The 19,750-nt window shown below is 34.7% G+C and overlaps 13 protein-coding genes and 2 pseudogenes across 15 annotated transcripts, besides 9 other annotated features; 12 read left to right on the forward strand and 3 right to left on the reverse strand.

Moving 5' to 3' along the window:
• Positions 1 to 1,194: part of a mobile genetic element that runs on past the window's edge.
• On the forward strand, positions 118 to 968 carry TVAGG3_0094550 (MULE transposase domain-containing protein; the record flags this gene model as incomplete). Its single annotated transcript, XM_051222553.1, has 1 exon — positions 118 to 968. A coding segment is annotated over one exon (851 nt), but the record flags the coding sequence as incomplete, so codon positions are not given.
• A 542-nt stretch (positions 1,195 to 1,736) lies between the features above and the next one.
• On the reverse strand, positions 1,737 to 2,302 carry TVAGG3_0094560 (annotated as a pseudogene). Its single transcript has one exon. A coding segment is annotated over exon 1 (566 nt).
• A 614-nt stretch (positions 2,303 to 2,916) lies between these two features.
• Positions 2,917 to 2,945: a mobile genetic element.
• Positions 2,917 to 2,945: a terminal%2Cinverted (terminal inverted repeat of ISTv1 transposon ID:TVAGG3_0094570).
• Positions 2,946 to 3,765: 820 nt separating this feature from the next.
• Positions 3,766 to 3,815: a mobile genetic element.
• Positions 3,766 to 3,815: a terminal%2Cinverted (terminal inverted repeat of ISTv2 transposon ID:TVAGG3_0094580).
• Positions 3,816 to 4,106: 291 nt separating this feature from the next.
• Positions 4,107 to 5,310: a mobile genetic element.
• Positions 5,311 to 5,385: 75 nt separating this feature from the next.
• Positions 5,386 to 5,434: a mobile genetic element.
• Positions 5,386 to 5,434: a terminal%2Cinverted (terminal inverted repeat of ISTv2 transposon ID:TVAGG3_0094600).
• Positions 5,435 to 5,611: 177 nt separating this feature from the next.
• On the reverse strand, positions 5,612 to 5,950 carry TVAGG3_0094610 (uncharacterized protein; the record flags this gene model as incomplete). The annotated part of the gene is made up of 1 exon (XM_001293675.1): positions 5,612 to 5,950. One exon carries the CDS (start codon positions 5,948 to 5,950, stop codon positions 5,612 to 5,614), a length of 339 nt encoding a protein of 112 aa, XP_001293676.1.
• Positions 5,951 to 6,422: 472 nt separating this feature from the next.
• Positions 6,423 to 6,852, forward strand: TVAGG3_0094620 (protein of unknown function, DUF4106 family; the record flags this gene model as incomplete). The annotated part of the gene is made up of 1 exon (XM_051222554.1): positions 6,423 to 6,852. A coding segment is annotated over one exon (430 nt), but the record flags the coding sequence as incomplete, so codon positions are not given.
• Positions 6,853 to 6,987: 135 nt separating this feature from the next.
• TVAGG3_0094630 (protein of unknown function, DUF4106 family) lies at positions 6,988 to 7,310 on the forward strand (the record flags this gene model as incomplete). The annotated part of the gene is made up of 1 exon (XM_051222555.1): positions 6,988 to 7,310. A coding segment is annotated over one exon (323 nt), but the record flags the coding sequence as incomplete, so codon positions are not given.
• Positions 7,311 to 7,390: 80 nt separating this feature from the next.
• On the forward strand, positions 7,391 to 8,715 carry TVAGG3_0094640 (annotated as a pseudogene). The gene has a single exon. A coding segment is annotated over exon 1 (1,325 nt).
• Positions 8,716 to 8,769: 54 nt separating this feature from the next.
• Positions 8,770 to 19,750: part of a mobile genetic element that runs on past the window's edge.
• Positions 8,905 to 9,828, forward strand: TVAGG3_0094660 (protein of unknown function, DUF4106 family; the record flags this gene model as incomplete). The annotated part of the gene is made up of 1 exon (XM_051222556.1): positions 8,905 to 9,828. The coding sequence occupies one exon, from the start codon at positions 8,905 to 8,907 to the stop codon at positions 9,826 to 9,828; it is 924 nt and encodes a 307-aa protein (XP_051107542.1).
• Positions 9,861 to 10,525, forward strand: TVAGG3_0094670 (uncharacterized protein; the record flags this gene model as incomplete). The annotated part of the gene is made up of 1 exon (XM_051222557.1): positions 9,861 to 10,525. A coding segment is annotated over one exon (665 nt), but the record flags the coding sequence as incomplete, so codon positions are not given.
• TVAGG3_0094680 (protein of unknown function, DUF4106 family) lies at positions 10,932 to 11,483 on the forward strand (the record flags this gene model as incomplete). The annotated part of the gene is made up of 1 exon (XM_051222558.1): positions 10,932 to 11,483. The coding sequence occupies one exon, from the start codon at positions 10,932 to 10,934 to the stop codon at positions 11,481 to 11,483; it is 552 nt and encodes a 183-aa protein (XP_051107544.1).
• TVAGG3_0094690 (uncharacterized protein) lies at positions 13,224 to 14,459 on the forward strand (the record flags this gene model as incomplete). The annotated part of the gene is made up of 1 exon (XM_051222559.1): positions 13,224 to 14,459. The coding sequence occupies one exon, from the start codon at positions 13,224 to 13,226 to the stop codon at positions 14,457 to 14,459; it is 1,236 nt and encodes a 411-aa protein (XP_051107545.1).
• Positions 14,496 to 14,915, forward strand: TVAGG3_0094700 (protein of unknown function, DUF4108 family; the record flags this gene model as incomplete). The annotated part of the gene is made up of 1 exon (XM_051222560.1): positions 14,496 to 14,915. One exon carries the CDS (start codon positions 14,496 to 14,498, stop codon positions 14,913 to 14,915), a length of 420 nt encoding a protein of 139 aa, XP_051107546.1.
• On the reverse strand, positions 14,932 to 15,381 carry TVAGG3_0094710 (uncharacterized protein; the record flags this gene model as incomplete). Its single annotated transcript, XM_051222561.1, has 1 exon — positions 14,932 to 15,381. The coding sequence occupies one exon, from the start codon at positions 15,379 to 15,381 to the stop codon at positions 14,932 to 14,934; it is 450 nt and encodes a 149-aa protein (XP_051107547.1).
• On the forward strand, positions 18,107 to 18,391 carry TVAGG3_0094720 (uncharacterized protein; the record flags this gene model as incomplete). Its single annotated transcript, XM_051222562.1, has 1 exon — positions 18,107 to 18,391. One exon carries the CDS (start codon positions 18,107 to 18,109, stop codon positions 18,389 to 18,391), a length of 285 nt encoding a protein of 94 aa, XP_051107548.1.
• TVAGG3_0094730 (uncharacterized protein) lies at positions 18,474 to 18,998 on the forward strand (the record flags this gene model as incomplete). Its single annotated transcript, XM_051222563.1, has 1 exon — positions 18,474 to 18,998. The coding sequence occupies one exon, from the start codon at positions 18,474 to 18,476 to the stop codon at positions 18,996 to 18,998; it is 525 nt and encodes a 174-aa protein (XP_051107549.1).
• On the forward strand, positions 19,169 to 19,732 carry TVAGG3_0094740 (MazG nucleotide pyrophosphohydrolase domain-containing protein; the record flags this gene model as incomplete). The annotated part of the gene is made up of 1 exon (XM_051222564.1): positions 19,169 to 19,732. One exon carries the CDS (start codon positions 19,169 to 19,171, stop codon positions 19,730 to 19,732), a length of 564 nt encoding a protein of 187 aa, XP_051107550.1.

Genomic DNA, 19,750 nt, shown 5'->3' on the forward strand with positions numbered 1-19,750 from the left:
ATTGGATGCCTATTTCATTTCAAACAAGCTTTACACAGGAAACTTGTAGCACTTTATACAAAAAATTTCAATACTTTACAAAATTCTTTATTTAAGCTATATTCTATTACTCCATTCATGTCTCATGAAGAATTTGTACTTACAATGCATATAATTAATCAAAATAAAGTTGATTCGATCAAAGATTATATTGATTATTTCAACAAAGTTTGGTTGCCGCACTACAATTTAATATCTCAATATAATAATGCAACTGCAATATTCACTAATGATTGCCTCGAGAGTATGCATTCAGAATTTTCTTCGTTAAAACATCCAAACATTTATGAAGCTATTAAGAAGATATCTCAAATCCAATTAGATAAATATAACGCCATCAAAAATAACCAGAAGATCGAGCGCCATATAAAAACCGTTATCACTGATAGCTACAAAAATTATATTCTTGACTGCTTTCAAAAAGAACTTGAGAAAACAATTTTTTCTATCAAACAATACAACGTAAGTGATCTTTCTTTGGCTCAGAACGAGATTTCTCCATATGGTTCCATAGAATCGAGTTCATTGTTCGAAAATATTCCAGTTCATGATGCAGATATACTCAAATCGATCGATCTAACAGATAAAGATACAATGATCACTAAGTTTATTAATGAAAAAAGAGAAAAAATTATGGCATTATTTAATGAAACATTAAATCATCCAGATTTTAATTCATCCACTCCAATTCAAACTAATTTTGAGCAAGCCGATACAAATCAAGGTTCAGATGCTCCAATTCGCTCCGAAAATTCAAATATTGCAGACTCTACAGATTTAGAACCAGAAAATCAAAACCATCCTTCTACAAATCAAATGTCTAGTAATCTAGAACATAAGCTGGACCTTCTTGATCATATTGAAAAACAATTATCGAAAATGCGCTCGTTATTGGGAATTCTTCCTACTACAAATGCTATTGTTGGGCCGTCAAAACAAGTTTCGGTTAATAGCAAGCAAAATTCTGAAAAAAATAAGAAAAAATCTTCCATAACAACAAAATCAAACAATAAAAAACAAAATTCATCCGACAATCCTCCTAAACGTAAAGCTCCTATTTCGGAAAGGATTCTCAGCGATAATAACTTATATTTTCAAGTTCATCGAAAGAGATCGAAAAGCAAACGTTCCACATCTACAGAGAAAAAGAATTGATATATGAAGTCTAATTCCTTTTATAACTACTATATTTTTATTCTTATGACTAAAAAATAATATATTATTTAACAATTTTCATTTTTTTTTTTAACAATTTCGTTTTATTTCCATTTATTGTTAAATGATTTTTAGCATACACCTTTCTTTGTTCATCTTCTAAATACAATTTATTTTTTCTTAGATATAATTCTATTCATTCAATTCGATCGTCATTTTTCAGTACATGATCGTAATTTTCAATTATTGATCGCGATTTTACTTCAGAATTTGTTCGCAATATTGCTTATCAAAATTATATCTCTATTCTCTCATTTCTGTTTAGTCAATATCATTACACTCCTATTGTCTAATAACATGCTATTAATTTTCTTAAAATTAAAAAAAAATATCAACTTTTAAAAACAGAAACTTAACATCCTTAGGTCAATGGATTTTGATGTGAGATACATTTAAGGTCAGGTGAGTGGGGCTTCCAGGCGCGTTGCGCTCTCTAGCCCCGAAGATGTTTAGTATAAATGAAGTTTTTATTCGGAAAATTGTTAGTCTTCTGGTGTGAATTCGGAGGACTCTTCTTGGATAGAGTCTTGTATTTCCTCCTCCTCTTCTTCCTCCTCCATTGCTTCTGGGAAGAAGCCTTCTTCTGGGTCGAAAACATTATATAATGTGTAATTGAATGACACATTATATCTTTCTTTGAGTTCGCTCCTGACAAAGAACTTAGTTCCAGGAATACAGAAGACTTCTGTGCGTTGGAAAAGCTGATGTCCTGGAACGAATTTGGCAATTAGAGACTTCTTTTTTCCGAATTGTTCAGGAGTTTTCATGACGACAGTAACAACATCTCCATCTGCGAGGTCTTGTTGTTGTTCGGAAAGGTAAAGAGCAATGATATGAATGGTTGCTGCGTTGAATTCGAGAAAGTCGACTTCAAATTGTGTTGTCGTATAACATTCAAACCATTTTGTACAGTTGTCTCCGAACTCGTCAACGTATTCATCTTGTCATATCCGTAACTAAAGACTTGGAATTCGGCAATTCTCTTGTCGAATGACCGTTGGATGTAACGAGGAAGATTTTGACGAACTTGGTATAAAGTTCTCAACATTATAAGCTTAGTAAATGTTGGAAAATACTGTCATAAGACGAAATGGTGGAAGTGAGGTGAAGTTAAAAAGTGACACATATTTGGCCGGCTAAATTCCCCTTTAGTTTACATGTCAAAATTACAATAAATTAATTATTTTGCTTAGCAATTAGCTATGTATTAAAACTAAAATTATTACTATTCAATTTTTTACATTCAAATATTAAACAATTCAAATTTAATAACAAAGATATTACAATAAATAAAAAATGATTAAAAATGTCCCTGAAAATTTTCTGAAAGCTATCTCGTGTTTAGGTCTCAATTTTTTTAGAAATAGAAAAAGATTGGATTTAACTTTCAAACATTATATATAGTTTTGTATATGGAAGCCTTTAAATACAAGTTAATGATATGGAGTTGTATTGCGAGGAAGAGGGAATCAAAGAAATTGACGAAGTTCCAGAATTTTATTCAACAATTCTTAATCAATTAACAAAAACTATACCGAAACTTATCTTACCATCCAAATCAAATCACATTACATACGGAATAAACATTTAATCTTTTACCATTAAAATTATATTTATACGTTATTTAATTTTTTTACGTCTAAGTTGAATAGGATAATAGCCGAAGATATAAAGTAACTATAGTTTACAAGCTAAGGAACAAATCAGCATTGAAACTAAAAAATGCTGAAATATTATAATAAATTGAAGAAATACTGTGATAGAATACCTAGTTATACTAGATACTATTATAATATGAATTCATTTGTATTGAATATCGATAATAAAAAATCGATGAAATATTAAAATGAGAATAAATTAATAATGAGATTATAAATTAGAATTATTTCTCTTTTATTTAAAATAAAAACTTAGTTCTATTTAAATTCGATAAAGGAGCACGAAAAAGTTGTATTATACGTATGATGTTGCCCGATGTTTGGTAACACTATTGTAGAATATAAGCATATATGATAGAAAAGCAATATGCTTAATATCGAGTAATTCTAATTTTTGACGAAATTATTCAAATACGTTATTTTTTAAATGAAAAGATAAGCATACCATTATGCAGTAGTTTGCGCACATATACTATGCTGATGAAAGTTGGTCTCTAATTCGAAACTTGAGTCTGTCAAATTGACGTTCAAGTATTAAAAAGTTGTATTATACGTATGATGTTGCCCGATGTTTGGTAACACTATTGTAGAATATAAGCATATATGATAGAAAAGCAATATGCTTAATATCGAGTAATTCTAATTTTTTACGAAATTATTCAAATACGTTATTTTTTAAAATGAAAAGATAAGCATACCATTATGCAGTAGTTTGCGCACATATACTATGCTGATGAAAGTTGGTCTCTAATTCGAAACTTGAGTCTGTCAAATTGACGTTCCATCTTATTTTAATCGATATTCAATACAAATGAATTCATATTATAATAGTATCTAGTATAACTAGGTATTCTATCACAGTATTTCTTCAATTTATTATAATATTTCAGCATTTTTTAGTTTCAATGCTGATTTGTTCCTTAGCTTGTAAACTATAGTTACTTTATATCTTCGGCTATTATCCTATTCAACTTAGACGTAAAAAAATTAAATAACGTATAAATATAATTTTAATGGTAAAAGATTAAATGTTTATTCCGTATGTAATGTGATTTGATTTGGATGGTAAGATAAGTTTCGGTATAGTTTTTTTAATTGATTAAGAATTGTTGAATAAAATTCTGGAACTTCGTCAATTTTTTGATTCCTTCTTGAAGCGTTGAAATTTCTTATTGACTCTCTTAGATCTTTAACAACTCCATCTACAATCCAAAGCGGTAATTTACTTGAATCATATTTTTCTGAAATTTCGTAAAATTTGTTAGGTGTGTACCATGTATGTAATGTCGGGTTTTTTGGTAAACTTGTGTGTGGGTTTGAATTGTAATTTTCTATAAGACTTTGTATATCATTCCATGTGGCGTCTTCAATTTCCACATTTTGCCAAAACCTTTCAATTTTCCCATTCATATATGGGCAATGTGGGAGAATTGTAATACTTTGAACGTTCGCATTTTGTAATAAATTTCGAAAAACCCCAAAATTTTCTGTTCCGTTATCACTCCATATAGCAAAGGGCTTCCCATATTTTTGGAAACATTGGTCAATTACTCTACTTGTTTGCGCAGCTTCTTTTGTTTCCAAGTGAGCCCATGCTAAAATTTTTCGGGATTTATCGTCAATAACCGCATAAAGATATTCACCCTGACGATGTTTAAAAAAATGAATATCGACATGCCATATTAAGTTTATATATACTGCTTCGTATTTTGTTTTTCCTTTTGGTACTGAATTTTTGGCAGGTTGAACGATATTCAGAATTTTGAAACACTTCTTTACAGTTCTTTCTGAAAAGTTTGTTTCCAATAATTTTTTGTTAAAATAATCGTTGATTTTTCCAAATTTTGAGTAGTTTCTGTATGAACGATATATGGATCTTCAGATAATTCCGACTCAATTTGTGGATCTTCTTCGGAAGAATTGGAAGAAAAAAGTTTTTCTGCTGATGAATCAGAATCAGAATTTGTATACTCAGAAAGATATTCTGAAGAATTTGAAAAACCTATTGGATTTGTATTTAATTGTGAAATTGGTAAATCATCTAAATCATGATTAGCATTTTCGGTTTCCCTTTGAATTAACATATCCTTATCGGTAATAATTCTTCCGTATGCTCTTGATATTCCGATTTTTTTAACTTTTTGATGTAATTTATTTACTGTATCTAATAATTCCTCAGGTGGTTCGATTGGTTTACGCCCTGGTTTAAATTTTGTATCAGGAATTCCATTTGATTTAATTGCTAAGTGGAATGTTTTTTTAGATATTGATGGTATAATGCGTCCATCAGTGAGTTGGAAATTGCTAAGTATTGTTTTGAGTTTTTGACCTTGATTAATTTGTTCAATTGCAGATTGAATCCAATTTATATCAATTAGATGTATATCTTTCGACTCATCTGAAATTTTATAACTTTTGAAAGAAACCGTAAAAATTGTGAAACATGCTTTTTAATAAAAAACAATTTTGATGAAAACCATAAATTAATTTAAAATTGAAATAAATTTTTGAAATCTATGATATTGAATAAAAAAATTTATAGTGTAGATATTGATATAGATATAGATGTTAATTTTAATATGATATTTGATAAAATTTTTTTATCAAAACATACTGATAATAGGTTGACATGTAATATGATATTTTGCCTTGTAAATATATTTGGTCGGCAAAATAACCTAATTACTCTTATTTTGAGTTCACTTCCACCATTTCGTCTTATGATAATACTGAACTAAGACATCGCTAAGCTCAATTGGACTTGGAATTGTCTTAGTAAGTTCAATTGAACTAGTAATTGCTTTGTTCAGAACTTCACAGAACTGAGTATTGTATGTAGCGTCTGGTTGTGTGTTTTCTTCGGCGTCTTTGAGATATTTAGAGCAAATTTGTTGAAGAATTTCTCTTAATTCGCTGTTAGACTTTTTGGTGGTTATTCTAACCGCTGTGCCAGTTCTTGGAGGTTGTGGGGCTTTGGCTTTGGTTAGCGGTTGAGAATTGTTAATGTTTGAATTGTGGTTAACAGCGTTGGCTTCCATTAGATAAAAATGAACTGTTTTTTTCGGACCACTCATAGAAAAGTTTGAGATAAACCGTTTTCGTCAACGGAGACCCCCTCTATTTTTTATTTTATTTAATAGTTACCGTTGGAAAAACGGTTTATCTCAAATATTGAATGAAATATAAACGTTTTTTGTTTTCTATATATACTTTTTTGTCCAACGGTAAAACTTTTTGCACAACGGTTTTTGAGAGTCGTCGCCGTTGACTTTTTTGTAGAGCACTCAAAATAGTATAACTTTGTCCGGACAAGTAAGGGTCTATCGTCGCTACAGGAAAAGTTACAGGCGTTCCAAGGAAGTATACTTTGAGAAGCCTTTTCTCCCTTATAGAATGAGATAGGACGGTTATTTTACAAAACTGACAACACTTTGACCGAGTAGTTTTTTGTGCTGAACAAAAAGTGTCATATAAACATCTGTCAAAAACCGCTTTTTAACTTCACTTAAAATGCCACGTAAGCTACGTAAGAATATACGTAAGAGGAAGGGAGCATTGAAACATCCAATAGTAAAACTGACACCACAACAACAGTTGCAACAACACATGATGAATGACCCCACTATGTTGCAACAAATGTCAAGCAACCCTATGCTTTTAAACCGAGTTATTGGTGCACAGAGTGGAGGTTTAAGAGCGGCACTTTTAGCGAAAATGGCAGGCTATGGTGGAGCTGCAGACGGAACAGCTTATAACCCTCAAAGTCAAATGAATTTGAGTTCACTCAAAAATCAAATAACAGATGTCAAAAAGTCAAACATAGACATACAGAAACAAATAAGTGAAAACGAAAAGAAACTAGAATATGACAGACAAACAAAGAAACTCAATGAGTTAAACGTAGAGAAAAAGAAGAAAGAAGAACAACTGAAAGAACTAAGTACAGAGGAATATGCGAAAAAAAGTGTCAGAAAAAGCAGCAGAAGTAGCAAAAATGGAACAAGATGTTATAAATTTGAAAAACCATACTACTCAATATAAAGTACTGAAAGATGAAGAGATAAAACAAAAAGCCATGAAGACATATATGGATAGCGATGAGTATAAAAAAGAAGTTGAAGCAAATGTAAAGGCAGAAAAACTTTTACATTTGCAAAACCAAACCGTACAGTATGTAAACTTAGCACAAGAAAGTAAAAATAACGACGCAGCCATGCAAAAGTCAATGAAAAGCGCAGAATATATAAAAGCTAATAATGACTGGTTAGATGCCCAAGCCAACGCTAAAGCAGCCCAACTTCTAGGGTCAATAAGGACAAAAATACAAGCGGATGAAGACAGTTCAAATGAAGCTTTAATGAATGCTGACTTTAAGAATGCCTTCGAAGCTCTTCATAGTAAGGTGAAACTAGTGAACGACTTCTCATCTGGAAAGAAACTGAAGTCTGAAGGTTTCGACAAAGAGTTAAGAGAAGTAGCACAAAATATGACGAAAATAACAGATGCAGCAACGAGACAGGCAGTTCAAAGTGCCTATGACGCCGTTAGAGCAACTGTTGTGGAAAGTCAAGAAAAAGAGTTACAACAGACCAAAACAGACCTAGTAAATGCTTTCTTAAGAACGAAAAGTCAGGTAGGACATTATGCTGCAGATGGAACATATGTGCCAGCTGGTGGAACTTATATACCACCAAACCCTCCAAGAGAAGCACCTGCACCAGGACTACCTAAAACATTTACATCGTCACATGGACACAGACACAGGCATGCACCAAAACCAACACAACAACCAACAGTTCAAAATCCAGCACAACAACAACAACCAAAACCAACAGTTCAAAATCCAGCACAACAACCACAAACAGAGCAAAACCCTGCACAGCAACCAACAGTTCAAAATCCAGCACAACAACCACAAACAGAGCAAAACCCTGCACAGCAACCAACAGTTCAAAATCCTGCACAGCAACCACAAACAGAGCAAAGACACAAAAGAAGTAGAGAAAAAGGAAACCAAGAATTCTTAAAAATGCTTAAGGAAGATTATGGTTACCCAGATACTCTTGACTTTAGTGACAGATATAAAGAAGCTATTAGAAAGTTCAAGGAAGGAAATACTGACCCGAACCTATTTAGCTTTATGGTTCAGCACCAAATGGGATATAATCTCAAACCTGGAAAATACAAGCTCGCTAAGGGATATGATTTAATAGCATATCATCCAAATGACATGGATGAATTTACTCCGAGATATTTGATGTCAGAGCTAAATGATAATTCAACTCTCTTCATGAAACGCGTAAAAAATAGAGACGGAACGAAAGAAGAAAGGTTTATGAGTCCGGATGACTTAGATAGGGAACTTGTTAAAAACGGTCTCAGAATATATGAAATGCCACCCGATGAGGTACAAGAAACTCCACAGGAAGAAGTTCAGATACAACCAGACATGGAAGAAATAGTTCAGCAACAACAGCTAGAAGAGCCTGAAGGAAACGAACAAGTCCCTCCTTTGGAAACTAACTTCACAGAACTAGATGAAGATTTGGAACAGCCGAAAAATCTTGACCCTCAACAAGTGTATGCGGAGAATATGGAATCTTTCCAAGAGTCTAAGAAAAATTCGGCTGACATAGTAGAAGAATATCGAAAAATGTTCGCCGACATACAAAAGACTCCAACATCAGATGAAAATATTCAGCATAGAATGGAAGTACTGAAAGAAAATGTACGCAAATACAATAATCCGTTTTACTTACGACCATATAACGTTCAATCTTTGGCTGAACTCGGTGAAAATAAAAGGTTAAATTTCAACAAAACATATAGAAATGAAACATTGTTTAAAGTTCATTCAGAACCTAACCAATATGGAAACAAACCTACTTTTGTTTCTGCAGACTATGGAACTACAATGAGATGGGGTCATAAAGCTAATCCGGATAGGTGGTTCATAAACTTACAACCACAATTCCAAGAAGTTGTAGACGCAATGGAAGTGAATGGTGAACCGGATATAGCTGGTATTTTCAGCGCGGCTTTAATGCCATTGAAAGATATGAAAGATGCAGATATTTTGGACCAGTATGAAATGAACATGGCTGAAGGAAATATAACACCTGACGTTCTAGAACATTTATCTCAAAGAACTACACAGAACCATAGAGATGGTATATTTGGTGAAGAGTTTAGAAAGAAAGTTAGGGAGAGAGAAGGAAGAGAACCTATTGTACATGACCTTGCAAATGAAAGTTTGCAAAATGTCATAAAAACTTACTTTGCAGACAATGAAATGAGAAGGGATGAATATTTAAGAAAACTCAAATGGACAGTACCAAATGAAATGTTAGTATTGAAAAACATGTTCCATGACAAAATAAAACCAACTACAGAAATAAATGACGCAAGCCTGAAACATTGGGTAAAAGCTTTCCCATTCACAAAAGATATTATTGGTTACATGGAAACAAAACCAGAATGGCTACAAAAACATATATTTGGAAACGAGCTTATTCCATATGGACATGCTATATTTGAAGAGCTTGAACCGGAAACTCAGGAAAGAGTCATGCAAACAATATGCGAAGACTCAAATACAAACTATGACAAAATCTTTCTAGGATATAGGTTACCTGAGATGGGCGACCAGAGCCCAAAGGCAAAAAGGACATGGGAAATTTACAACATACTAGGTGAACATGAGGCAAAGATGCAACAACTTGAAGCAGAGGGCAAGTTACCAAAAGCGACACCAAAGAAGAAGAGAAGAGTAGAACAAAGTGAAAGTAGTGAAGAAGTAACTTCATCTAGTGAAAGTAGTGGCAATGAAGGAAAAAGAAGAGTTAAAGATTCAGTTAAAAACTCAGTCAGGAAGAAAGTAAAGCTTGGTCCGAGTGGGTTCTATTATGACACATAAATTCAACTATTCTATATTTTTACCCATATGAAATGTACGCCGCTCAGAATATAACGCCAACAGTTTTGGATGCCATGAACGGAAATGTTTCCGAATGGTATAACGAATGCGACAATGCCATTAGAAGGTCAGAAATAGTTCCTGGAACTTACGAATATACAACTGCTGTTTCTTATGGAAACGTAGGTGAGTTTGGAGAAGGTTCTTCAACAACAGTAGATATTGCTTGCGACAGGTTTCATATTATTTCTATTGACAACTCATTCTTATACGTGGAACAAGACATTGAAATAAAACCTTCTGCCAAGTTGTCTGACAAGAAAGGCTGCAATGGAATTTTCTATGTCGGATACCAATATGCTCCAGAAGTTTTCATGGGATATAAGATATATTCTAACTCTGACTTAGTTCAAACAGTAACATGGGCAAACTATGAATGGTTCGCTTTGAGAAACTCAGTACAACCACAAGCTAGAGAACAAACAGACCAGTATGCAACTATTGAGAAAATAAGAAGACTTGACCCTAACGTTCCAGGAGTTTATGTTAACCTTTCTGGACAAACTGCAGCAGCAGTAACCAAAGTAAAACTGAAACTTAGAGTTCCTTTGTCATCTTTCCTCATCTTCAGGTTTTTAAGATACTTGCCAAACTGGGCAGGAAAAATTTCTATCGAACTTACTCCAAGCAAAAATAACTTAGTCATTGCACCAACACAAGACCCATTCACTATTACAGATACAGCTGGTGGAGCTGCCAGCATACCATTTGGAAAATGGTGCAAAGAGAAAGTTGACTTAGACTTTGGTTTCTCAAACCTCAACACTGAAGTAAACTACTACTTCTCAGGAACAGCAGACAACAATACTGCTTGGGACCCAGTTAAGTTCACATGCGAAAAATTTGAATGCAAGAGAATAGAAAGCAGACTTGCCGTTTATATGTTGGACCCAGATATTTCAAATGCTTTAGCTGCCAAATATATTGCAGTTCCACTTATGTTCCCTATACACCAAATATCTGTCAAAGACTTTGCAGGTGAAGTTGGAAACCAAAATCCAGGAGCCGCAGATGCAAGAACAGATATTGCTTTAACAACTGCAATGAAACATGCAGATACTATGTTTGTACTGTTCAGACGAACTATAAATGACTATTCTTGTTTCTACAACCCTGGTATTAAATATCATATAAACATAGATGGCAAATATTATCCAAGAGAAGAATATTCTACAGTTGAGGATATGAGGTCATACAACTTGGCATTAGATGCTATGAACTTTAACAACAACTTCACAACAACTATTAACCCTGAAATGCAAAGTTCTATTATGCCATATGTGAAAGTATGGACTCATACAGGAGGTCAAAACACTCAATATACAAATGGAGACCGTTCAAACTTTTGGCTTGGCATTCCATTTGCTGACTCAGAAGACTTTATGGGTGGTATTTCAACTGTTGGTACTGTACAAATACAATATACTGGTGACAGAGACGGTCCAGATGAATTGAGAGCAAAGAAGTTTACAAAACCAATAGCACTTTTCACGGAAGATGCTCTTTTGAAGATTCGTTCGATGAAACCCGCTGGGGCTCCTCAGATTGGCATAACGACAGCTTCCATCGAGCAGATTTTGGCAGCAGGTCAGTAAGTTGTTCTTGAACTGACTTCTCTCCGTCAAATATTGACAGTACGCCAGTTTTGACATAATATTGTAAGATAAACTTACCTTTAGAAATATCTGTAAGTTTTGAAGTTATATTTTTGTCTGCTTCAAGAACTTTCACCATTTCAGTTATACCAACTTTCTTTGCTTTATGAAAATATTTTGGTTCAGCAAATATTGCTATTCTATAACATTTTCCATTGTTTGTGTAAAGAACTATTCTGTCAATGTATTTGTATTGTTTGTGAGTATAAACTTTGTTCTGCTTCAATTCAATAAGATATCCGAATACGTCCATCTTTTTATTCTAAGTAAAATGTCATTTCCGAAAAATAGAAGCGTAAGTGTTTCAAAAGGTTAATGGCGGTGGCAGATGTGAAGTTAAATTCACCAACTCAAACAAACAGTCAAAGTGTTATTGTCAATGTCAAAGACAGAGATTTGAAGTGGGGAAACCATACGAAGACGAAGATGGTATAACAATTGTTCCTGTAAAAGAACCAACATATCCTGAAGTTAACAGAGACTTAAGTTCTGTTGCAGATATTCGAAATGACTACCAACAACTGAAAGACAAACTTCAAACTCAGGAGAAGATTTGTCAAGCTTTAAGTATAATGTTAAACTTGGTCGAACACAACCCTGTAAAAGTGAACTCATATGTCATTGCACCTCATGAAGTTTTGAAAGAACTATTGAAACTTTTGACAGAGGCAGACGATATAAACATCAAAGAAATAGAACCCGACATTGGTTGCTGTGGTGTTTCCTATAATGTCATTGACAAGATATACGTTATGAAAGGAGGTGAAACGTTGAACTTAAAATATAGTTTCCCAGACGTTATAAAAATATTGACGACCACAACATTTCATTAAAATTTATTTGCTAAGTAAATGGCAGAAGACATAATGTTTATACTATTACGACTAAAAACTCTGAGTCATATAATTCTATAACAACAAACTTACAAAGTCCTCAAGGACGATATTGTAAACTAACCTGAAACACAATGACGACTAAAGCCTGTTTTGCTCTTTTGACACCAGAAGACTTTATTGTTGTGAATGGTAAAAATACTCCTTTGAAGATACTTACTCAGATATACCACCAACAGGTTTTGTTGACTTATTTAATACTTTAAGTACGGGTGTAACATGTGCTGCAACTAGAGCAGGTTTCATTATGTTTGGATGTCCGACTGAGTTTACTATAAACGATATGAGCTATAATACAAAACTTATTTCTGGTTTTTACTACCAACAGTTTCCTATAACAGGAAAAGGTGTCATACAAGGAATGTCTATTCCATTGACATTAAGCACACACCAAATCTTATATATTGTTTCAAACTTAGGTTCAAAGTGTTATTCGAATGTCGACAGAAACTATTTATGACCAAAAGATACTTATGCGTATAAACAATACTTTCTCTGCTGGTTTGCCTATTGTTCATTCGAATGCAGAATTTTCAACCTTAGTGAACTCAAACACTTTGGCAAGTATAACGTTGACATTAGTTGACGCAAACTTTGTTCCTGTAAAACTTTTATGTCCTATGTATTTGTCAATGACGGCAGAAAGTTTCGAATTGGAAGATGCAACTGGTGAAAGTATTGTATTACAAGAACAACTTCAACAACAAATAGCTCAAGAACAACAAATGCAACAAATGGAACAACAAAGTCAAGAATAAAAAAATATTATTTTTTTATTTTTATAAAAATGTACAGAATAGATGTTTCAGATTTTTATGACTTCCAAGCATTCAGAAATATGTGTCCATTTAGAGACTATAACAAAGCAGTCGAGAATTTGAAACGTTTAGTCATTTATGTTGACTCTGCCCCAGAATGTTATGTCATGAAAGAATGGGATGTTGTCTTTAACAAACCAAGAGCAACAATAGTTTCAGAACAAGAATGTAGACAGAAACTTAAGAAAATAAAAGTCGTACAAGTTGGCATGAAGATGTTAGATGCTTGGGATATCTTATTGTCAAAGTTAGAAGATTTTTCAGTTCGAGGTATAAAGTTTTATACACCTTCTCCAAACTTCTATTCTATCTTCACTGGATATAAATACGAACAAGTAGAATGGAAACACAGTATTATAGAAGCTTGGTTAGACCATGTCAAAGAAATTATATGCAATGGAAACGAAAAGGTTTATGAGTATATCTTATGTTGGTTTGCAAACATCTTACAACATCCAAGTGCTAAAAATGAAACTGCTCTCATTATAATTGGAAAACAAGGAACAGGTAAGAACACATTCTTTACAGATATTTTGTGCAAACTGTTAGAAGGTTATTCGAATCCGAATATGACAAACTTAGAAAACATCTGTGGCAAGTTTAACTCCTCAATAGAGAATATGAAACTTATAGTTTGCAATGAACTTCAAAGTATAGATACAACAAAAGTTCTAAACTCAGATGCTTTGAAGAGTCTTATAACAGATAAAGTTGGAGTTGTTGAAAGAAAGTATAAAGACTCAAGAGTTTGTGAAAATGTTGCAAACTTCATTATGGTTTCAAACAATGCTGTTCCGATGAAGTTAGAAAGTTCTGACAGAAGATATGTAGTTGTCAGAACGTCAGATTCTCATATGCAAGATACAGAATATTTTGACGACTTAGCAGAAACTTTGACATCTGACTTTTACAACCACTTGTTCTCATATTTCATGACATTAGATATTTCTAAGTTCAATCCAAGACAAATTCCACATACCGAAGAGAGACAAACATTGTTAGAAGCAAACAAGAGTGTATATGAACTGTTCGTAGATGAAACTGACTTTGTGTCATTAGATGAAAGGTCTTTATATGATGAATATAAACAATATTGTCAAGAGTATGGTTATATGCCAGCGTCTAAACGAACATTCTTGGCAAATGTCAAAAGTCTTTTAGACGTACAGAATGGTGTATATACAAAGAAAAAATTTTCTGAGTAAATTTTAAAAAAAAATATTTTTTATCCGATAGAAAAGATGACGAAATATATTTCAGTAAACAAGTACATGTCAGGACTTAAAGAAGAACTAGACCCATTCACATATTTGAATGTTTACTTCTACCATTTTGAAAAGTCTTCATGCAGCAAAGTTTGGAACATCGAACCAGTTAAGTTTGCTATTGTGACTAAAAATGGTGCGAAATTTGAAGACTTAGACATAGAAGGTTTGTTAACAGTCAAAGAAAGTTTTGACAGAAGGTTCTCAAACCTTAAAGAAGGCAAAGCATACAAACTTGTTATACCTTATGAACCAAAGAAGACAGACGACTATGAATATTATGAGTCTAAAGTTGTAGAAGTTCAAGGTAAATTGGGTAAAAAGCTATTAGAGTCTAAGCCAGTGTTTACTCCTAAAGAGGAAGAGAACATTGACATTGACCCAGAAATGTTCTAAAAATAAAATTTTATTTTTACATGTCAAATTTCTTTTTCTCTGGAACTGGTTCAGGTTCTTTCTTCTCTTCTTCTTTTTTCTCTTTCTTTTCTTTCTTCTTCTTTTCTGGTGGTGAGACGTCAAATTTCTCAGAACCATATTTATGTAAAAGTTCTTTGTCCTTTAATAGCTCATCTATTCTGTTTTCTATTTCATCTTCAAGAACAGCGCATGTGTCTTCTTTGCATTCTAAGAACTTTTGTTGGACTTCATCTTTCCAATCGGCGTCATTTCTGTCAACAAGTCTGTCATTGACAAATTTTAAGACTGCTCTTTGTAATGTTTTATGGTTCTTGTCATATTCCCAGAAACAGAACTTTAGAACAAATTCACCTTTCTTGTTTACACTATGTAAGATTTTATGGTCGACAGATGTTTTGCTGTCAAAAAGTTTGTCTCGAATATAGATAGCGAAATCGCTAGACATTTTCTAAAAGATAAAAATTTTAATTTTTCTAAAAATATGTTAGAAAAAAAGTTTGCTGACATTGACAAGAAATTTGAGAATGTTTTAAACAAGAACAAGAGGAAGTTAGAAAATGCTCAGATAAAGCCTATACATGAAAAGTTCTTATTTGCTCAGAATGGTATAACAGGTCTAATTGCACCACCTGGGTCGGGTAAGACTTTCACTTATCTTAAAATGGCTGCACAACAACAAGAACTAGATGAGAAGAACCCATTCTATGAGTTAGTTGTCATTTGTAGTACTTCTGGTCAATTTGACCAAACCGTCAATTCGTTCAAAGATATTATAAAGAAGTCTAAGTTAGTATGTATAAAGGATACTGAGTTGTTAGATTGGATAAAGAAGTACCAAAGAAGAGTTTTGAAGTATAATGCTATAAATGAGTATATAAATTCTAAGTTTAAAGACCCAAATGAGGAAATGCAGAGAATATTAGAGAAGAAACACTTCAGAAACAAACAGAAAGAGATAGAATACATTTCGAAGAAATTGCAATCTTACGATTGGAAGACTTACCCTCATAGATGTCTTCTTATCTTAGATGATTTGCTTCTCATCCTTTGTTAAAGAACAGAGAACAAGATATGTGTCGAATTCTTAAGAAGCTCAGACACTTTAACATCTCAGTTGTCATTTGTGTACAGACAGCAAAGAGTTTAAGTAAGGATGTTAAAAGAATACTTACTGACATAATACTTTTCCCCGGATTGTCCGAAGACGATTTCATGGAACTTATGAAAGAGTCCATGGCAGGTAAGTTTGACAGACATGAACTATGGGAGAAGTACAAAGTCATACAAGACCCTCATACTTCTTTCAGAATTCATATCTACGCAAACAAAGTTCAAATTGTAAAAAGTCAAGCTTGAAAAATGTAAGTGTTTAGTCTTAGTAAGATGGTAGCTTCTTAAAGCAAATACCATTGCTGAGTTTTATGTACGTGAAGAGAAGTACAATGAATTCAATTACGAGTACAATTGCAATGACAACTAAGGCAACTATTTTTGTCTTTTGCCAGCAAGGGTACTTCTTCTCTTCCAATGGTTCGGTAGAACTATACTCACTCATGAGAAATGCCAAAACGGTTTAATAGAAAAAGTGTCATTTTGTTCATGTCCGAAGACTCGAAGGTGCAACACTTCCAAAATACCGACGAACTCAGAAGAGCAGCATGGCAGTATCTTCTTGACAACTTCTTTGAGTTCTCCAGATACACCTTGGAAAATGCTGAAGAACTCGGACACAGAGAATTTGGAGAAATTGCACTCCAATACTACCTTGACAAACAAAGGGTAAATTAAGACTAAAAACTTAACGTTTAAAAAGTGACATTTTTATGAGCTCCGAGTCACCGAGAAAACTTGGTCAGATGTTAGCAGCTTACTTCCCTGAGGAGGATGGAGCGTTACATACATCAGGTTCAAAAACAACGAACCTGGAATTGCGTACCAAATTCGCAATTACATGACCATGGAAGAGTACGAAAGGTTTCTACAAGAGAAACCAGCTCTAAACAACTCAGAAAAGAAAGAGTAAAAAGTTTAATTCGTAATTGTTTATTTTTTTTTTGTAAGGGCAAGCTGCAAGTATGAAGTCGACTATCTCCGTCTTTGTTTTGACGAGCTGGACGGCTCTTGCGAGTACGTCTGTTTTGCGGTCTCCAGCTGGTGTCTGACCTTCGTAATTGCGCATGTTCTTGAGAGCTCCAACTGTAAATGGTTGTAGGATGAAGAGTCTCTCAGACTGCTTGAGGTAGTCTTCACGGTCACGAACCGAATCTGTGGTACGAGTCGAATCGGTCGATTTGAGGGAAGAGACTGAAAGCCTGTCGTCTTCCATTGGAGCTGTAGCATACTCTTTGCGTAAGCGGTTCAGACCTTCTTCGAAGTCTTGGTCTCTCTTCGATTGAGATTGGAATTGGAATTGCTGGGGTGGAGCTTGCTGGAACAACCAAGGGTTGGGGAAGTAAGGCATAGGCTGAGGAGGGTAGTTCGGGAAGCCTTGTGGTGGGTAGTAACCTTGAGGTGGAAATTGGTAGTAATTCGGAGGTACTTGCTGGAACTGAGGTTGCTGAGGAGACTGTTGTGGTTCTGCAGCTTTCGGTTCTTCTGGCTTTGGAAGGCATTCAGGAAGAGGAACGTCAGTCATCCGTTTGTGTCCTGTCGGACCACAACGATAAAAATCTCTGCTACTAGCAGTACTTTTACTGACAGTAGCAGTACTTTTACTGACAGTAGCAGTACTTTATCGTCGAAAACCCTCTCAAATTTTCCTTTTTACTGACAGTAGCAATGGTCGAGGTCGAACCTACCGACGAGGCAATTTACCTAATTGAAATTAACGAGCTTGTTAAAGACTTCCTCAGGCAGAATGTAAAAGGCAAGCTTGTTAACTGTTGGATAACGGGAAGGGCTGCCTTGAATCTCGAGACTTCGACTGGAATTCCAATTCAAATACCAGACGGGACAGCCTTTGACGACATAAAGCAAGCAAAGAAGGAAGCCATTATAAAGTTCTTTGCCAAGCGTCCTTGGATACTACTTCCAAACAGAGAGAACCCTTTCCCAAGAATGAACCAAATTCTCAAGGGTCTCCTTCACTTCTCGGGTCAGCCGTTCTACATAACCTGTGAAGGCGACATTCAGCCAGTTCAGTAAACATCTCATTTTAACTCACTTTTTTTATGTTTTTACTCACACTCGTACTCACCAGGTATGAGTACAACTATTTCAACTGTGAACCTTGTATTGACCGGTCTTCCTGTAAATGCAAGTTCGGTCAATACACAGTTTATGGTGGCAAGAAAGACAGTGGGGAATGTTATTCTGACATCTGTTGTTGCGCTCGAGAGAGAATTGAAATTCCAGACCCAACTCCAACGAGAACTCTCAAATTGCCAAAGACTCATGTGAAGAAGAAGCCTTCTGGTAAGTTTCTTATAGCCATATACATGGCACGTTTAGAGTAAAAACATTTTTTTTATTTTTTGAATGAAGCAAGTTAAATTCGTCCCACACCAAACTCAATGGACCGATGAAGAGTTTCAAGCTATGGTTGAAGGTGTTGAGAACGACATAGACGGCGAACTTGAAGGAGCTCGAACCACAATTGCAACCAAAATTGCACCAGTCAAGGAACAGATAGCTCCACTTAAAGCTACCAAAGCTACTCTTGACCTCATGGATACTTACCGTTTAGAAGTAAAGAGTGGAATAAGACAATTAAAATTGAAACTTCTAAACTACGAAGCTATACTCCAAAAGTTAGCAGAAATGAGAAGACTTTACCAGAGCTACTTACATGTAAGGGACTTACCTTCAAGCAGTCCGACCAAAGATGAATTTTCTGACATTGTCCCAATTTTGTCCGAAAGTCAGCTCAGATGTTTTGAACTGCTCCCAACATATCCAGAATATGAAAATTTGCCTGAACTCTTTCGGTTCCTCAAAAAACGTTTTTTGGTTCTCATGTTCGAAACTTTTATCGGAAGAGACAACAAACGTTCAGAAGAAGAGCAAGATATTATTTTAAACTTGTTGTATGACTTAACTGTCATAACCAGCTTTTTGAAGTAAAACCGTCATTCTCAAACCACTTCATTTTTTCGATGTCCGAACAAGCACCGAAGCCGAACACAATAGCAGATGTCCTTTCAAGGTTGCCAGACAAGCGCCCAATTCAAATTCAAATTGCCCAATTGAAAGCTCATCTGACAAACACCATTAAGACTCTCCAAAGTAGTCTTATGACAGAGATGACCAATCTCAAAGCCGATGTCCTCATGAACCAAGCTTCCAATGAGAAATGCCTGAACGATTTCGCGGAAACCTTGCGCAATTACGAGAGAGAGAACCGAGACCTTGCCAGACTCATCTACCGTTTCTTCGAAGAGATAGACGCCATCTGGAAGGTACTCGGAAAGGACAGAACATGCAACACCGTACTTCGTGAGTACCAAATTGAAGAAGGAATTGTCGAGGAAGGAGAGGAAGAAAAGAAACACGAAGAAGAAGAGGAAGAAGAAGAAGTTCCTGAAGCCGCTACATGGGCAACCCTTGTTGCCGATGACGGTTACGAAATTTCCCAACCCTACCCATACCAAATCCGCAACAAGGAGACAGGCAAGGTTCTTACCCCAGTCCTCAACAACTTGGGACACTTGAACCTTAACCTTCGGAATCGCAGTTCAATCTCCATGGGCAAGCTTGTCGCAATTCAATGGGTTCCAAATCCAGACAAGAAGACGAAGGTCAGACACATTGACGGTGACAAGCTCAACAACCGTAAGGAGAACCTCGAGTGGTTCTAAGAGTAAAAAAATTATTTT

This window comes from Trichomonas vaginalis, chromosome IV (assembly GCF_026262505.1).
Source record: "Trichomonas vaginalis G3 chromosome IV, whole genome shotgun sequence".
Lineage (NCBI taxonomy): Eukaryota > Parabasalia > Trichomonadida > Trichomonadidae > Trichomonas > Trichomonas vaginalis.